The sequence below is a fragment of the Rhincodon typus genome, chromosome 20 (assembly GCF_021869965.1).
Source record: "Rhincodon typus isolate 14 chromosome 20, sRhiTyp1.1, whole genome shotgun sequence".
In the NCBI taxonomy this organism is placed as follows: domain Eukaryota; kingdom Metazoa; phylum Chordata; class Chondrichthyes; order Orectolobiformes; family Rhincodontidae; genus Rhincodon; species Rhincodon typus.
This window is the reverse complement of record NC_063351.1, coordinates 33,073,222-33,089,816: the sequence shown is the minus strand read 5'-3', so window position 1 is coordinate 33,089,816 and position 16,595 is coordinate 33,073,222. Positions and strand designations below refer to the sequence as shown.

The window sequence follows — 16,595 nt, the reverse complement described above, 5'->3', positions numbered from 1 at the left end:
GAAGAAGCGGAGGGCCTTAAGGCCATCTGCATGGGGAATGCAGGTGTAGAGGGACTGGACGTCCATGGTAAAGATGAGGTGTTGGGGACCGGGGAATTGGAAGTTCTGGAGGAGGTGGAGGGCGTGGGTGGTGTCACGGACATAGGTAGGGAGTTCCTGGACCAAGGGGGAGAAAATGGAGTCGAGATAGTTGGAGATCAGTTCGGTGGGGCAGGAGCAGGCGGAGACAATGGGTCGACCAGGGCATTCAGGTTTGTGGATTTTGGGAAGGAGATAGAAGCGGGCAGTGCGAGGTTGGGGAACGATGAGGTTGGAGGCCGTGGGTGGGAGGTCACCTGAGGTGATGAGGTTGTGGATGGTTTGCGAGATGATGGTTTGGTGCTCAGGGGTGGGGTCATGATCAAGGGGGCGGTAGGAGGAGGTGTCGGAGAGTTGGCGTCCGGCCTCGGCGATGTAGAGGTCAGTGCGCCATACTACACCTGCACCTCCCTTGTCCGCGGGTTTTATGGTGAGGTTGGGATTGGAGCGGAGGGAGCGGAGGGCTGCACGTTCTGCGGGGGAGAGGTTGGAGTGGGTGAGAGGGGTGGAGAGGTTGAGGCGATTGATGTCTCGACGGCAGTTGGAGATGAAGAGGTCGAGGGAGGGTAGGAGGCCTTGGGGTGGTGTCCAGGAGGAGGGGGTGTGTTGGAAGCGGGAGAAGGGGTCAGTAGAGGGAGGGTTAGGTTCACGGTTGAAGAAGTAAGCGTGGAGGCGGAGGCGGCGGAAAAACTGCTCTATTTTCTACTTTGGCTGTAGATGTCAGTATTGCATATGTATTAAAACAGGATGGCTAACAGTAAGGCTAGTTCTGAAGCAAAACTTTTCTGCATTGCCAGTATGTTGTTACATTATGTAGCCTTTTTTATATCTGGTGCATTTGTCTGTTCCCTGACCTAATGTGGAGCGAATAATTTGGCTGAAGGCTGGCATCTTTGACGCTGGGGTCCCTGAGACTAAGCTGTTTTGGATTATCTATTTGCTACTTCTGGCTGAAGAGCACTGCAGATATTCCAGCCTCATCTTTTGCATTGACCCCTGGATATTGGAATCATTGGGAATGGACATGTTCATTAAGCCTCTTCCTCTCTTCCTGGTGAAGGCACAGCACACCACTTTTGCTGTTCAGCATGGTTGTCAGACTGTGCTGGAGTTTGTGGACCGAAGTACGACAACCGATGTCCAAAAGTGTTTCATAGAGACATAGAAATATACAGCACGGAAACAGACCCTTCGGTCCAACTCATCCATGCCAACCAGATATCCTATATAAATCTAGTCCCATTTGCCAGCATTTGACTCTTATCCTTCTAAACCTATTCATGGATACTAGTTTTGACATGGTGGTAGCGCCAGAAAGATTGGAGAGTATTTTTTGTGAAGATGGGACTTTGTCTTCACAAGGCTTCACCTGACGAAGGAGCAGCGTTCCGAAAGTTTGTGATTTCACATAAACCTGTCGGACTATAATCTGGTATTGTGTGACTTCTGACCTGATCCTGTCATGGGCAGATGCATTTATGTTTGACACAGATTGGTGTGGACAAAGTGAAGTACAGATACTTCCTAGTTTACGTTCTCTTGCAACAGGACCGGTCTGGCAGAGATAACCTTGATCCTACTTGGTCAGCGGTGGCACTCCCAAGACATTGGTGGACATTGAAATCCCCATCCAGAGTACATCCTCTGCCCATGGTTTCCTTAGTGCCTCTTCTAAGTAAAGAAGTACTTTGCATCAATTGAGTGAGAATCAACAGGGAATTTCCTTGTCGATGATTGCAATGATGCCGTGAAATTTAATGGGGTCTAGAGTTGAGTACTTCCAGGGCCAGCGCTCTCCTTAGGACGTACTAGAGGTGGTGATGAAGGAGCTGAGAGTATTTACTGAAATGTATGATTCTACTTTGGCATAGGCCTCCACGTATTAGTGAGGAGATTTTGCAGGGAAGGCCTACTGCTGTCATGACCGGTGTTTAGGTCGATGCCATGTTGTTGATTTGGTTTTCTTTCTCTTTGTTGGTTTGCTTAGTGGTGTTGATCAAATGAATGGATAGCTGGCCAATTCCGTAGAAGAGATTTGTCTGCAAATGGTATTGTAAATTCACTGGATATGGAATTATTTATTGATTTCTTTTGTCTCTGTATATCACAGTCTGCATTTGTGTTGCGGTATTAAGCACAGTTTCACTTGCTATTTCTCAATATATAGCTGTCACAGTGCAGTAGTAGTAGTAATTTTGATTTTTAATCAGAAGGTGAGAGTTCATATTCCATCTCGACTTAGTACAAAACCTAGTCTGTTGCTGTAGTCTAACATTAGGGGAGTGCCATACTGTCAGCTGTACTATCTTGTTTTACAACACATGGCATAAATTGTTTCTTTCAGGTTGTTTGGTGATAGTCGCTTTGTATAATTTTATAAATTGGATGATGAGATTCAGAAATTTCATTTTTGTTATTTCCCTGAATATGATAAATCCGCGGGCCATTCAACATCAAAATAGAAACGTGTGGCAAATGGATTATGGTTTTCCAGAGTTCTATGATCAGCATTACTGAGGCTATTTGTCTATCATTGATCTTGTAATGACCAGTCTGCTTCGTTAGTGTCCTCTAGGGGAGAAATTCTGCCATCCTTACATGGTTCAGTCCACATGTGACTCCTGACCCAGAATAATATGATTGACTCTTATCTGTCCTCTGAAATAGAACAGCAAGTCACTTGGTTCAAGGACAATTGGGGATAAGCACATTTTTAAAAAAAAAAACTTCTGGGAGCATTAAGCCATGCACGAAAGCACAAAAAAATCTTGTAAAGGGGTACTTACAAAGAAGGAGTATGCCTTCATAATTTCTGATGCAACTTGAAGTAGAAACTTAAATAGAAATGCTTCATGACTGGATAATTGATTAGTTGACGTATAATCAGAATGAATTCTGAAAAGTCTGGAAATAGATTAAAAATTGATACGAACCAAAATGTGTCTTATCATTTCATGTTTTGAGACGAATGAAAACTGTATTTCAAAACTTTATTTTAAGAGATATCTGAGAGTTTATCTGCTCCTTTTGCTATGGAGAGCATTACAGCAGAGATAGGCCCCAGGCATCACCTGAGTCTGAAGAAAGCCAAATGTGATAAAATTTTACACTTTTGTTTCAAATATTATTAACTTACACGTAATCATTTATGTTTTCTGACATTGGTGGCCGTGTCTGTCTTCACAGGAATCGGAAGAAATTAGATCTAATGAGTTGGATGCTAAACTGCGTGAAACTAAAGGCGAACTAGAAAAACACTTGCAGGAAAAATCCGATGAAATGGAGGTGAGTTGGGCTTTCAAATATGTTTAGACGAAATGATACTGATTCATTTACAAGATGACTTCAGAATGTAAAATAAAGGCAAATAAAATTCTAATATGAACAGAACACATTACCTTTATAGGGATATTCATCAGCTAGATTTTCTTTTAAATTTGGAGTTTTGAGGCCCCAAGTGCTAGAACACCATTGCTTGGTCGCAGGCACGTAATCCGTTCACTTTGGCATAATCCGAGAGTTAAGAATATCAATAGATAATGAATCAAAGGTAAAGTCAGTAAAGATTAAGAAACAATATAATAAATGAATTGAAAGAAAACTAACTCATTCTGTCATTGAGAGGTAGAAGGCTTTAGAAAAAATTCAACATTTCCACTAGGGGCGAAATTACAGTATATGTGATCAATACTAAATATAACATATATAGAGTGGAAGTATTAATGGTATGAATAACATTGGATATTTAGAGGAGGTAATTAAGGAGCAGGTATTATGTGAGAGGTTGGAGTCCTAGAAAAATTCTGAGTGCACTACAGTCAGATCTGAGGATAGAAACATAGGAACAGAAGCACAGCATTTAGCCTGTCAAGTGTGTTCTGCCTTTCAATTAGATTGTGTCTGATCATCTACCTTATTACTTGCCTAAGCTATCTCCATGACCCTTTCATGTCATTAATCTCTAGAGATCTGTTGCTTTCTGTCTTGAACACACTCAGTAATTGAACTTCTGCAGCCCCAATCAGTGAAGATAGACAACAGCATCTCCTCCATGATAATCCTCAACACTGGTGCCCTGCAAGAGTGCGTACTCAGCCCCCTATACTGCCTATACACCCACGACTGTGTAGCCAAATTCCGTATGAATGCCATCTACAAGTTTGCTGATGACACCATTGTTGTCGGCCGGATATTAAACAATGATGAATCAGAGTACAGGAAAAAGATAGAGTGCTTGGTGTCGTGGTGCAAAGGCAACAATCTCTTTCTCAATGTCAGCAAAGCAAAAGAACTGATCATTGACTTCAAGAAGAAGATAGGAGGACATGCCCCCATCTACATCAACGGAGTAGAGGTGGAGAGGGTTGAGAGTGTCAAGTTCCTAGGAGGACGATAACCAACAATATGTCCTGGACCTCCCACATAGATGTGACGGTCAAGAAAGCACAACAATGCCTCTTCTTCCTCAGGCAGCTTAGGAAAATTGGCATGTCCATGAGGACCCTCACTAACTTTTACTGATGCACCATGGAAAGCATACTGTCCGGGTACATAATGGCTTCATACAGCAACTGCTCTGCCCAGGGCCGTAAGAAGCTGCAGAAAGTTGTGTGCACATCCCAGATCATCACTGAAGCCAACCTCCTATCCGTGGACTCCATTTACACTTCTCGTTGCCATGGAAAGGCTGCTAACATTATTAAAGACCCCTCCCACCTCAGTAGTACTCTCTTCCAACCTCTTCTGTCAGACAGAAGATATAGAAGCTTGAACACATGCGTCAACAAGTTCAAGAACAGCTTCTTCCCTGGAGCTCTCTAATTTCAAATCTAATGTTGATCTTACTTTGTGCAGCTCCTGTGCAGCTGTAATCTTGTATGTCTTGCTCTGGCTAAGCGCCCTATGATCTGTTTGTCCTTGTTTGCTATGATCTGCCTGTACTGCTTGCAAATGAAACTTTTTGCCGATCTTGGGTACGTGTGACAACAAAAATCAAATCAAAATCAAAATCTTTGGAGTGGAGATTTCCAAAAATTCATCACCCTTTGAGGGGGATTCAGCAATAATATTTCATTGAATGTCAAGGGACAATGTTTAGATTCTCGATTGTTGGAATGGTCATTATCCAGATTTGGGCTGACAAGTGTAACTAACAGTCTCACCACACAAGTGCCAGAGATCATCCGGGTCTTGCTGTATTTTAACATGGACTGCTTCAGTATCTGAGCATTTACGAAAGGTGCTGAACGTTGTGCAACCTCAAGGAATACTTCCTCTTCTGACCTGATGATGGAGGGAGAGTCATTGATGAAGTACCTGAGGATGGTTGCCTAGGAAACTGCCCTGAGGAACTCCTCCAGAAATGCCTTGACCTGAGTTGCCTGTCTGCCAACAACCACAATCATTTTTTTTTGGGCTCATTTTTTTTTTAATCCAATTAGTGGAGAGTTTCCCCCCAATTCCCATCGACTCTGGTTTTACCAAGGTGAAATAATGTATGTTTTGTGTTGATAGTGGACCAATAGCAATAAAACAGTAAGCATGGTGTCACTTTATCTCTCTGCCAATTGTCAAGTATCTTTTCCTGCAAACTAAAAATAAGGGATACTGTTAATATGCAACTGTTTTTTCCATCAAAAATTTTTGTGCCAATGGTCTTGCAACATAAGCTTCACAAATATTTAACTTTGAAATTTGTTAAGAGGGATTGTGGGATCCTTCCTTAGGTTCAATGCAAATCAATCTAAAAGAGGAAAGGTGATCTGGGAGATCAAGAGGCTGGTATAAGTAACTGTTTGATTCATTTCATGTTTCCAGTGAGATAATATTGCATTTTATTACATTACTAATTAATGTATTTCTCCAACCAAAAAAATCAGATTCGCCATGCTAAAATAAAAGAACTTGATGACCTGAAAAAAACATTCAAGGAAGGGATGGATGAGTTGCATACTTTGAGAACAAAGGTGAATACTGTTGTTCATTTGTTTGTCTTTTGGAATTACCTTGTAAATTCTGTTGACTTCTTTCTAAATTAATTTTGAAGATATTCTACACTGCCAGTTTTACATTATATTGTTTGAATAACTAATAAGTACATTTTCCAGAATATTTTGCACCCAGTTTTCTTGTCTGTTCTTTGTCTTGCATCCATCATTTAGTGATGATGCATGCTGATTTATCTGTCTTGAGAAAGGAAGCAAGAAATTACTGTTTTAAGAGCATAATAAGTAAGAGCAGAAACAAGTCATATGACCCCATGAGCCTACTGTGGCAATGAATATGATAATAGTTGATCTTGCGATAGAACAACCCTATTATCCCAAAGTCAATTTATTACATTGCATTCAAGGCAAGTGTATCCTTTCTTAGATGTGGACAAAACTCTATACCACAGCACAAATTTGTATCCTTGCAATAAAACCAGTATACCCATCACATTTTTAATTGCTGTGTATGCATGTTAACTTTGTGTTTCATGTACAAGGAAATTCAAATTCCGCTGATTACTCATACTTAATTTCGGCATGGTTCAGTCTGTAGCATTTTCTTTTTTGGCAAACAAGATTTTGGGCTCAAGTCTCAGTGCAAGACATGAGCAAAAACCTCAAAGCCAACTCTCTGGTGCGGTATTAAGAATGTGCTGTAGTGTTGGTGATGACATATCATGGATGGGATGTTGAATTGAGACACACTCACCCTCCGGTGATGTCAAGTATTCTGTCCCACTATCTCAAAGAACACCAGGGGAGTTATCCCTGATGTTCTGTCTGACATTAATCTATCCACAAACATTCTTAAAACAGATTAAGTGATTAGTATCACATTACTGATTTTGGGATCTCACTGCGTGTGATTTGGCTGCTGTGCCTAAATTATGACAGTGACATAGTTCAACAGTAATTAATTATCTGTGAAGGACTTTCAGACATCTGTTAATCATGAAAAGCACAATATAAATGCAAGGTTTTTTTTCTTTCACATTTAAAAATGTTATTCTTTTTCTATTAATTGTACCTTTTTTTTGTACAGATTATTCTCCAGTTGCTACTTTATTGCCCATTCATTTAACTTGTCTCCATTCCTTTCGAGCCACTCTCTCCACCTTGGAGCTTATTTTCCACCTAGCTTTCTGTTACATTACAATCTGTCCCTTAAGTTATTAAATGGTCCTGTGAAAGAATCCATAAGCTGTATTTGGGACAATTTCCTAGAATATTTTTGCGGATCCAAACAGGGATCGGGCTATTTTGGATCTCGTAATGTGCAATGAAATGTGTTTAATGTATGATCTCAGAATAGAAGATTCCCTAGGCAACAGTGGTCATATCATGGTAGAGTTTAGTATTCAGTTTGAGAGTGAGAAACCTGTGTCAGTAACAATTGTGCTAAACTAAAATAAGGCTAATTACAAAGGAATGAGACAGAATTGGCTTAAGTGAATTGGCAAAGGTGTTTAGCAGAAAAGAAGTTGTGAAACAATGGCAGAGTTTTACAAAAATATTTCATGACTCTCAACATGCTAGCAAGGAAGAAGGATTCTAAGAGGGGGATAAACTTATACGGTTAACCAGGTAAATTAAGGATAGTATAAACTGAAAGGAAAAAATATGCAATGTAACAAAGATTAGTGGTAGACCAGAGGATTGGGAAAGTTTTAAAAGCTGACCAAAGATGACCAAAAATATAATAAAAAGGCAGAAAATAAACCAAGAGGATAAACTAGTAACAGAAGTTAAGTAACAGAAAAATGGACAGTAAGAACTTATTTAAATATACAAAAATGAATAGAGGGGCAACATAAGCCCCTTGGAAAACAAGGCTGGGAAAATGATAATGGGGAAGCAGGAAATGGCAGAGGAGTTGAATAAATACTTTACATCAATCTTCATGGTAGAGGACACAAATAACATTCCAAAAATACTAAATAATGATGGGGCTAAAGGAGGAAGGAAATAAATACACTAGCTATCATTAGAGATAAACTCCTAGGGAAAGTAATGAGGCTAAAAGCCGGTAAGTTCCCAGACCTGATTTTATAGGATGAAGCTAAAACGTAATAGATACACTCATAATAATCTTATAAGAATCCTTAGATTCTGGAAAAGTCCCAGATGATTGGCAATTTGGCACCGTTTGTTCAAAAAGGGAGACAAAGACAGATAACTATAGGTCTGTTAGTCATTGGGGAAAATGTTAAGAGTGTTATAGGGGATATAGTAGCAGAGCATTTCGAAATATATAATCCAAAAATAAGGCTCATGAATAGAAAACCATGCCTAATGAAGTTATTACAGTTCTTTGAGGAGTTGACAATCAGGAGATAAAGGGGAACCAGTTGATGTAATATATTTGAATTTCCAACAGGCTGTTGCGTATGTTACTGCACATGAGGCTACTTAATAAGGTAAGAACCAATAGTTTGGGTACCTGTGGTTTATTAGCATGGAGAGAGGATTGTCAACACAGAGTGCTGGGACAAAGGGGGCATTTTCAGGACGGCAAAATGTATTTAGTGGAATGCCACCAACGAAGAGTGCTAGGCTGCAGTTACTTACAATATATGTTAATGAGTTGGATTAAGAAAGTGAATGTACTATGGCCACATTTTGTGGATGATATAAGGAGTCTACAGACGGACATGGACAGATTAAGTGGGGACAAAATTGGCAAATGGAACATAATTTTGGGAAAATGTGAACTTCTGCACTTCAGTAAGAAGAATAGAAAAGCTATATATTATGTCAATGAGGAACAATTGCAGAAGGCTGCAGCATGGGAGGATCTGGGGGCCTGGTGCATGAATCACAAATACTAGCATCCAGTTTCAGCATGTAATAGGGAGGACAAATAGACTGTTGGCCTTTATTTTGAAAGGAAAGAGGTATGAAAGTAAGGAGGTCTTGCTAAAATTTTGCAAGGCACTAATCAGACCACACCTGGAATACCGTGACCAGTTTTGATCTCCTTAATTAAGGAAAGATGTACTAGCATTGGAGGCAATGCAGAGAAGGTTCTCCAGTTGGTCCTGGTTATGCGGGGAATTCTCTTCTCTGGAGAGGTTGATCAAGTTGAGCTTGCAGTCATTGGTGTTTAGAAGAATGAGAAGCAACCTTATTGAAACATAAGGTTCTTAGGGGGCTCGATAGGGTAAATGCAGAGAGGTTGTTTCCCTGTATGAGTGTATAGCAGTAATCTCAAAATAACGGGTCACCCATTTAAGAGAAATGAGGAGGATTTTTTTTCAGAATAGTCGATCTATGGAATTCTTTACTGCATAGGACTGCAGAAGCTGAGGCATTCAGGTATATCCAAGACAAAGAGAGACTCTTTTTTTAATCAAGAGTTATGGGGCAAAGGCAGGAAGTGGGTTGAGGATTATTAGATCAGCCATAATCTCATGGTGGAGCAGACTTGAAGAGCCATATGGCCTATTTCTGCTCTACATTTTATGTTCTTTGATATTTAATATCGATTATCAATAGTTGAGTCCTTAGCACTCATCCTTGCTACACCCCATTCAGAATAACGCCGTGAAAATCTGAAAAAGACTTATTATTTCAAGCTTCAATCCAGGCTAATGTATAACCTCCCAATCTATTGTAATATATTACCCTAAATGCTTTCAGCTTTTTGTAACAACATGTGGCACCTTGTCAAATGGCTTTCACAAACTTCAGTGTAATACATTTGGTTTTTCCCTTTATCTATGCTGTTAATTACTTTCTCAAACTCCACTTGAACCGTCAAATATGATTTTTCTTCTATAAATCCATGTTGACTATGCCTAATCATTCTAACTGACTTAATACCACTTGGTTACATTTGTCAAAAATATTTTGTTGGATTAGCTGTAGGGAACACTCTAATTAGCTTGTGTATCCCTCCATTAGTTTAAGATCGACCTGAGTTCTTGTCGCTCATCATTAACAGTAGCTTCAGATTTGGTTTTTGTGATATCACTTATCCAGAACACTTGTTATCTATTCCTGTCTCAGGTGAAATGTCTTGAGGATGAGCGTTTGAGGACTGAAGATGAACTATCGAAATATAAGGAAATTATCAACCGACAGAAAGCAGAATGCCAGTCTTTGCATGAACGAGTAAAGATGGTAAACCACTTGCAAGAACAGCTTGAAAGGTAGAAACTAGATGTTATTATTGATTGGATTTAATAGTTTAGTTTATATACTACGTTAATGGTTAGCACATGCAGGGTTGAAAAGTTTTCCTATGTTTGATTTTTGAATATATGGGTTGCAGGGGTGTGCGAGGCAGGGATTTAGAAAGGAGTTGTCCACAGTTTTTTTTTTCGTTTGCCATAGGATTTATCTTGTCTCATTTTCTAAGGAAATGAATTAGCTGGTGAGGGAAAGAAGAGTTTTATCATGATGTTCCAGGCATCCTGGGTAGGGAGCAGCTTTGATGTACCACAAGGTCTTTACCTGCCTGTCACTTTTAGAAGTTCATGTAACCATTAAGGTTTTGGTTTTTCATGCAATAGGGGACTATTATAGGCATATAGACTAAATGGCAAATTTCTGTTCGCTTGACTATGTATAGCTCGAAATAATCAGATTGCATAGAAAATTTTTTTTAAAAAAACATATTTTCCTTTAGTACACTGCTATATTCTGATTTACAGTAGTCTGGTGTTTAGGCATCAGTAGGCAAGATTTTTCACAATTTTAGAAGCATTTATTTTCTAGAAGTGCAGACTACTACAGAAGCATAATTTCATGTGATTGCATCACAGAAATGAACAAGAGCTTCAGTCATCCAAAGAGGAGGTTGACAGCCTGAACGCGCATGTTACAGATCTGCAGGATGATATTGAAGGGAGTCGCAAAAAGGAATCTGAGTTGCTTCTGTTTACTGAGAGGCTGACCAGCAAAAATGCCCAACTTCAGTCTGAGAACAACACACTGCAGATGCAGCTTGACAAGCTGAATATTTGTGAGCGGGAGCTAAGAGTGCAACTTGAAGAGTTAGGACACACTAATGTTGAATTGGTAAGGGTGCAGTAAATATAACAACTTGAGATAATGAAACATCAGTTTTTTTTTGCTTAACGCTGTGAATGGTGTCTCATTTGAGAAAGTTCTGCATTGTTGAGTAGTAGAAAACATTTTTAATTATAAGCAGAATATTAATCCAAATAGGATTTTTTTGAACAGACTGTATAATGTGTGTTGCAATTGAAAATCTGTCTATATGTGTCCCTTCTCATGATTAAAAATTTTTGTAATGTAATGTTAACATAATCTTCTGCATTTGTTTAAAGCAAGATATTAGTTTACTGTCTTCTGACTCCCAACTTCCATGCCTAACCTGATTTGAATGAACTGAGCATTGTTTTCCAGTGCGAGTCAGTGTCCTCTGGCTCTCCATTAAGCCCTCATGGAAACTTCAAACTATATTCGTGGAAGCAAAATCCCATTGGAATACAGTTATATGTTTTCATTCTTCTCCTAGCTTTGTGACTGTGAAAAGGATTTGACCTACAAGAAGTGTTGGGTTAAATTCTGTGGTATGTTTTGAATTTAGATTGAATTGAATTTAAATTAGTGTTTATGTTATTTTGTAATAAAGAGTTATGCATTTAACAGAAATTAATTAGCTATTTATGATCAGAGGCAGTTGCTAAACTTCAATGGTATGCTATAAGATGTCAGAAAATAGTTACTTGACAAATGTGTGAAACTATTCACTATTTGCAAATATGATAAAATAAATTAGATATATTTTAAAATGAGGAAAGTTTGGCCACAAGACATCTTTAGTACAGTTTGTTTTATTTCTTATTAGACATTAAACTAAAATAGATCTGAGAAATTTAACATTTCGTGCAATATCATGCAAACTGATAACAAAAATGGTTGGTATGAAGTTGGAAGGGCCAACTTCCAGACGTTATCCTGTTTAGTTCTGTTAGAATTTTTTCGGTTTCTGTGAGATGCCCCTCATTCTTCTAAACTCAGTGAATATGGTCTTAATCAATCCAATCTGTCTTCATATGTCAATCCTGCCATTCCAGGAATCAGTCTGGTCAATCTTCGATGCTGTCCCTCCATTGCCAGAACTTCCTCTCTCAGATAAAAAAAACCAGAGTTGCACATAATATTCAAGCTGCTCTCACAATCTGCCTTCCTCTTTTTGTTATCAAAGTGGATAACCTCACATCTGTCTACATTGCACTTTGTCTGCAATGCATGATACTATTCCTGCAACTTGTCCAAATCACACTGATTATTCTTTGCATCCTCCTTACAGCTCGCTTTCCCACCCAACTTTGTCTGTAAACGTGGAGATATTACATTAGTTCCCTCATCTAAATCATTAATACATATTGTGTATAGTGGAGTTCAAACATTGGTCCCGAAGGTATCCCACTAGCCTGCCACTTGTAAAAAAAACCTGTTTATTCCCACTCTTAGTTTCCTGTTTGACAACCAGTTTTCTATCCATGTCATTACGCTATCCCCAATCACATACACTTCAATTTTACATGCTATTCTCTTACGTGGCATCTTATTTAAAGCCTTTTGGAAGTCCAAGTAAACCACATCCACTGACTTGCCCTTATGAACTCTTCAAGTTTTCTATTTCCATGAAAAATTTCAGAGATACCAGCAGATTTGTCAAGCATGATTTCATTTTTGTAAATCTCTGCTGACTTTGACTGATGCTGTCACTGTTTTCCAAGAGGTAAACTGGTAATTCTTTTATAATGGACCTAGCATCTTCCCCACTCCCAATGTTAGGCTAAATGGTCTATAACGGTTCTTGTTTTCTCTCTACTTGCTTTTTTAAAGAGTGGTGTTACGTTAACAATCCTCTAATCCGTAGGAACTGTTCTAGAGTCTATAGAATCGTGAATGTTGTTCACCAATGTGCATCCACTATTTCAAGGGCACTCCCTTAAGTACTCTGGGCTGTAGATTATCAGAGCCTGGGGGTTCATCAGTCTTTCACCCTATCAATTTCCCAACACTATTTTCCTACTAATACTGATTTCTTTCATAAGAACATAAGAACTAGGAGCAAGAGTAGGCAGTTCAGCCCCTCAGCCTGCTCCCAATTTGATACAATCGTGGCTAATCTCATCTCTGCCTCAACCCCACCTTCCTGCCCACTCTCCATAACCCTTCATTGCTAATTTAAAAATCTGTCTATCTCAATGCCCCAGCATCCATTACATTCTGGGGTAGTGAATTCCACAGATTCATGACCCTTTTGAGAGATGTAATTTCTCCTCATCCATTTTAACGTCTGCTACCCTACATCCTAAAACTAGACCTTGCATTCTAGATTGCTCCATGCGCGGAAACTTCCTTTCCATGTCTACATTGTCAGTCCCCTTTGGCATCTTATGTACCTCCATGCGGTCTCCTCTCATTCTTCGGGTAGTCCCTCTCCCTAGATCCTATGTTCCCTGCCCTGATTTGCCTTTCCAAAATGCAGCACCTCACGTTTATCTAAATTATACTCCATCTGCCACTCCTCGGACCATTGGCCCATCTGATCAAGATCCCATTGTACTTTGAGGTAACCTTCTTGACTGTCCACGATGCCACCAATTTTGGTGACATCTGTAAACTTACTAACCATACCGCCTATGTTCACATCCAAATCATTTATATAAATGAGGAAAAGCAGTGGACCCAGCACTGATCCTTGTGGCACACTGATGGTCATGGGCCTCCAGTCTGAAAAGCAACCCTGCATCACCAGCCTCTGTCTTCTACTTTCAAGCCAGTTCCATATCCAAATGGCTAGTTCTCCCCATATTCTACATGATCTAACCTTGCTAACCAGTTACCATGAGGAACCTTTCGAACACCTTACTGATGTCTGCATAGATCATGTCCACTGCTCTGTCCTCATCAATCCTCTGTTACTTATTCAAAAAACTCAGTCAAGTTAATGAGACATGATTTCCCGGGCTCAAAGCCACGGTGACTTACCCTAATCAGTTCTTCCCTTTCCAAATACATGTAAATCCTGTCCCTCGGAATTCCCTCCAACAACTTGGCCCACTACCAACTCAGCCTCACCAGTCTATTGTACTCTGGTTTTCCTTAGCAACTTTCTTAAATAGTGATATCACATTAGCCAACCTCCAGTCTTCCGGCACCTCACTTTTGGCTGTCAATGATACACACATCTCAGCAAAGGGTCTAGCAATCACTTCCCTAGCTTCCCACAGACTTCTAGGGTGTACCTGATCAGGTCCTGGTAATTTATCCGCCTTTATGTGTTTTAAGACATCCAACACCACCTCCTCTGTAATATGGATATTTTTCAGGATGTCGCTGTTTATTTCCCCAGATTCTATATCTTCCATTTCCTTCTCCACAATAAATAGTTGTTTATTATCTCTCTCATCTCCTGTGGCTCCACACATAGATGGCCTTGCTGGCCTGTAAGGAGCCCTGTTTGCTCCCTAGTTATCCTTTTGTCCTTAACGTATTTGTAGAATCCTTTTGGATTCTCCTCAACCCTGTTTGACAAAGCTGTCCCAAGTCCCCTTTCTGCTCTCCTGATTTCCCTCTTAAGTATACTCCTACTGCCTTTATACTCTCCTGGGGATTCACTCGATCTCTGTTGTCTACACCTGATATGTGCTTCCTTCTTATTCTTAACCAAAACCTTAATTTGTCGAGCCATCCAGCATTTCCTACACCTACTAGCCTTGTCCTTCACCATAAATGGGAACATACTGTCTCTGGACTCTCGTTATCTCATTTTTGAATGTTTCCCATTTTCCAGTCATCCCATTACCTGCGAACATCCTCCCCCAGTCAACTTCTTGTCTAATACTGTCAAAATTGGCCTTACTCCAATTTTAGAACTTTAAGTTTTAGATCCGGTCTATCCTTTTCCATAAGTATTGTAAAACTAATAGAACTATGTCACTGGTCCCAAAGTGCTCCCCCACTGACATCGCAGTCACCTGCCCTGCCTTATTTCCCATGAAAGACTTCAGTTATGTAGAGGCAAGTGTTGAGATCTTAGGTGAATTTCTGCAGTGCATCTTGTAGATAGTACGCACCGTTGCTACTGAACATTAGTGCCAGAGGGGGTGAATGTTTATGGATGTGGTGCCAATCAAATGGGCTGCTTTGTCCTGGGTGGTGGGCAAGCTTTTCGAGTGTTGTTGGAGCTATGCTCATCCAGGCAAGTGGGGCATATTTCATCACATTTCATGCTTGTGCCTTGTAGATAGTGGGGATATTTGCTTTGTGGAATTAGGAGCTGATTTACTTACTACGTGGTTCCTGGCCTATGACCTGCTCTTGTAGTCACACTCTTTATATGGCTAGTCCATTTTGGTTTGTGGGCAATTGTAACTCCCAGGATGTTGTTAGTAGGGTATTCAGCGATTGTAATGCCATTGAATGTCATGAGGAATGTCTCTTGTTTGTCCCTTGTTAGAAATGGTCACTTGTGTAACATGAATGTTACTTACCATTTGTCAGCCCAAGCCAGGTCTCACTGCATTTGGACATGGACTGCTTAAATATCTGAGGAATCGCAAATTCTGCTTAACGTCCGGCAATCGTCAGTAAATATCCCCACCTCACCTACGATGGAGGGGAAGTTATGAATGAAGCACCTGAAAATGGCTGGACTACAGTCTACTTCAGAGCAAACAAATGAATTCCCTTTAAGAGATAGTAGGAACTGCAGGTGGTGGAGAATCTGACATAACAAGGTGTAGAGCTGGATGAACACAGCAGGCCAAGCAGCATCAGAGGAGCAGGAAGGCTGATGTTTCAAGCCTAGATCCTTCTTCAGAAATGGGGGAGGGGAAGGGGGTTCTGAAATAAATAGGGAGAGAGGGGGAGGTGGATAGAAGATGGATAGAGGAGAAAATGGGTGGAGAGGAGACAGACAGGTCAAAGAGGCGGGGATGGAGCCAGTAAAGGTGAGTGTAGGTGGGGAGGTAGGGAGGAGATAAGTCAGTCCAGGGAGGACGGACAGGTCAAGGGAGTGGGATGAGGTTAGTAGGTAGGAGATGGGGGTAGGGCTTGAGGTGGGAGGTGGTTCGCGACTGGGAGGTGCAGTTGTTTAGTGCGAACCGAGCGTAGGTCTTCTGCAAAGCGGTCCCCAAGCCTCCGCTTGGTTTCCCCGATGTAGAGGAGGCCACAACGGGAACAGCGGATGCAGTATACCACATTAGCAGATGTGCAGGTGAACATCTGCTTGATGTGGAAAGTCTTCTTGGGGCCTGGGATGGGGGTGAGGGGGGAGGTGTGGGGGCAGGTGTAGCACTTCCTGCGGTTGCAGGGAAAAGTGCCGGGTGTGGTGGGGCTGGAGGGGAGTGTGGACCGGACAAGGGAGTCACGGAGAGAGTGGTCCCTCCTGAAAGCAGATAAGGGTGGGGGGGAAAATGTCTTTGGTGGTGGGGCCAGATTGCAGATGGCGGAAGTGTCGGAGGATGATGCGTTGGATCCAGAGGTTGGTGGGGTGGTATGTGAGGACGAGGGGGATTCTGTTTTGGTTGTTATTGC

The 16,595-nt window shown here is 40.7% G+C and overlaps 1 protein-coding gene across 4 annotated transcripts in view; it reads left to right on the top strand.

Annotated features, from left to right (window-relative positions):
* Positions 1-16,595, top strand: part of ccdc186 (coiled-coil domain-containing protein 186) — a 115,035-nt gene that overhangs the window by 57,284 nt on the left and 41,156 nt on the right. For all 4 annotated transcript variants that reach the window (XM_048609047.1, XM_048609045.1, XM_048609048.1 and 1 more), the window contains 4 exons: positions 3,265-3,363; positions 5,958-6,044; positions 10,077-10,219; positions 10,835-11,090. In XM_048609047.1, the coding sequence (XP_048465004.1) occupies positions 3,265-3,363; positions 5,958-6,044; positions 10,077-10,219; positions 10,835-11,090 (585 nt within the window). The remainder of the gene's footprint in view (positions 1-3,264; positions 3,364-5,957; positions 6,045-10,076; positions 10,220-10,834; positions 11,091-16,595) is intronic.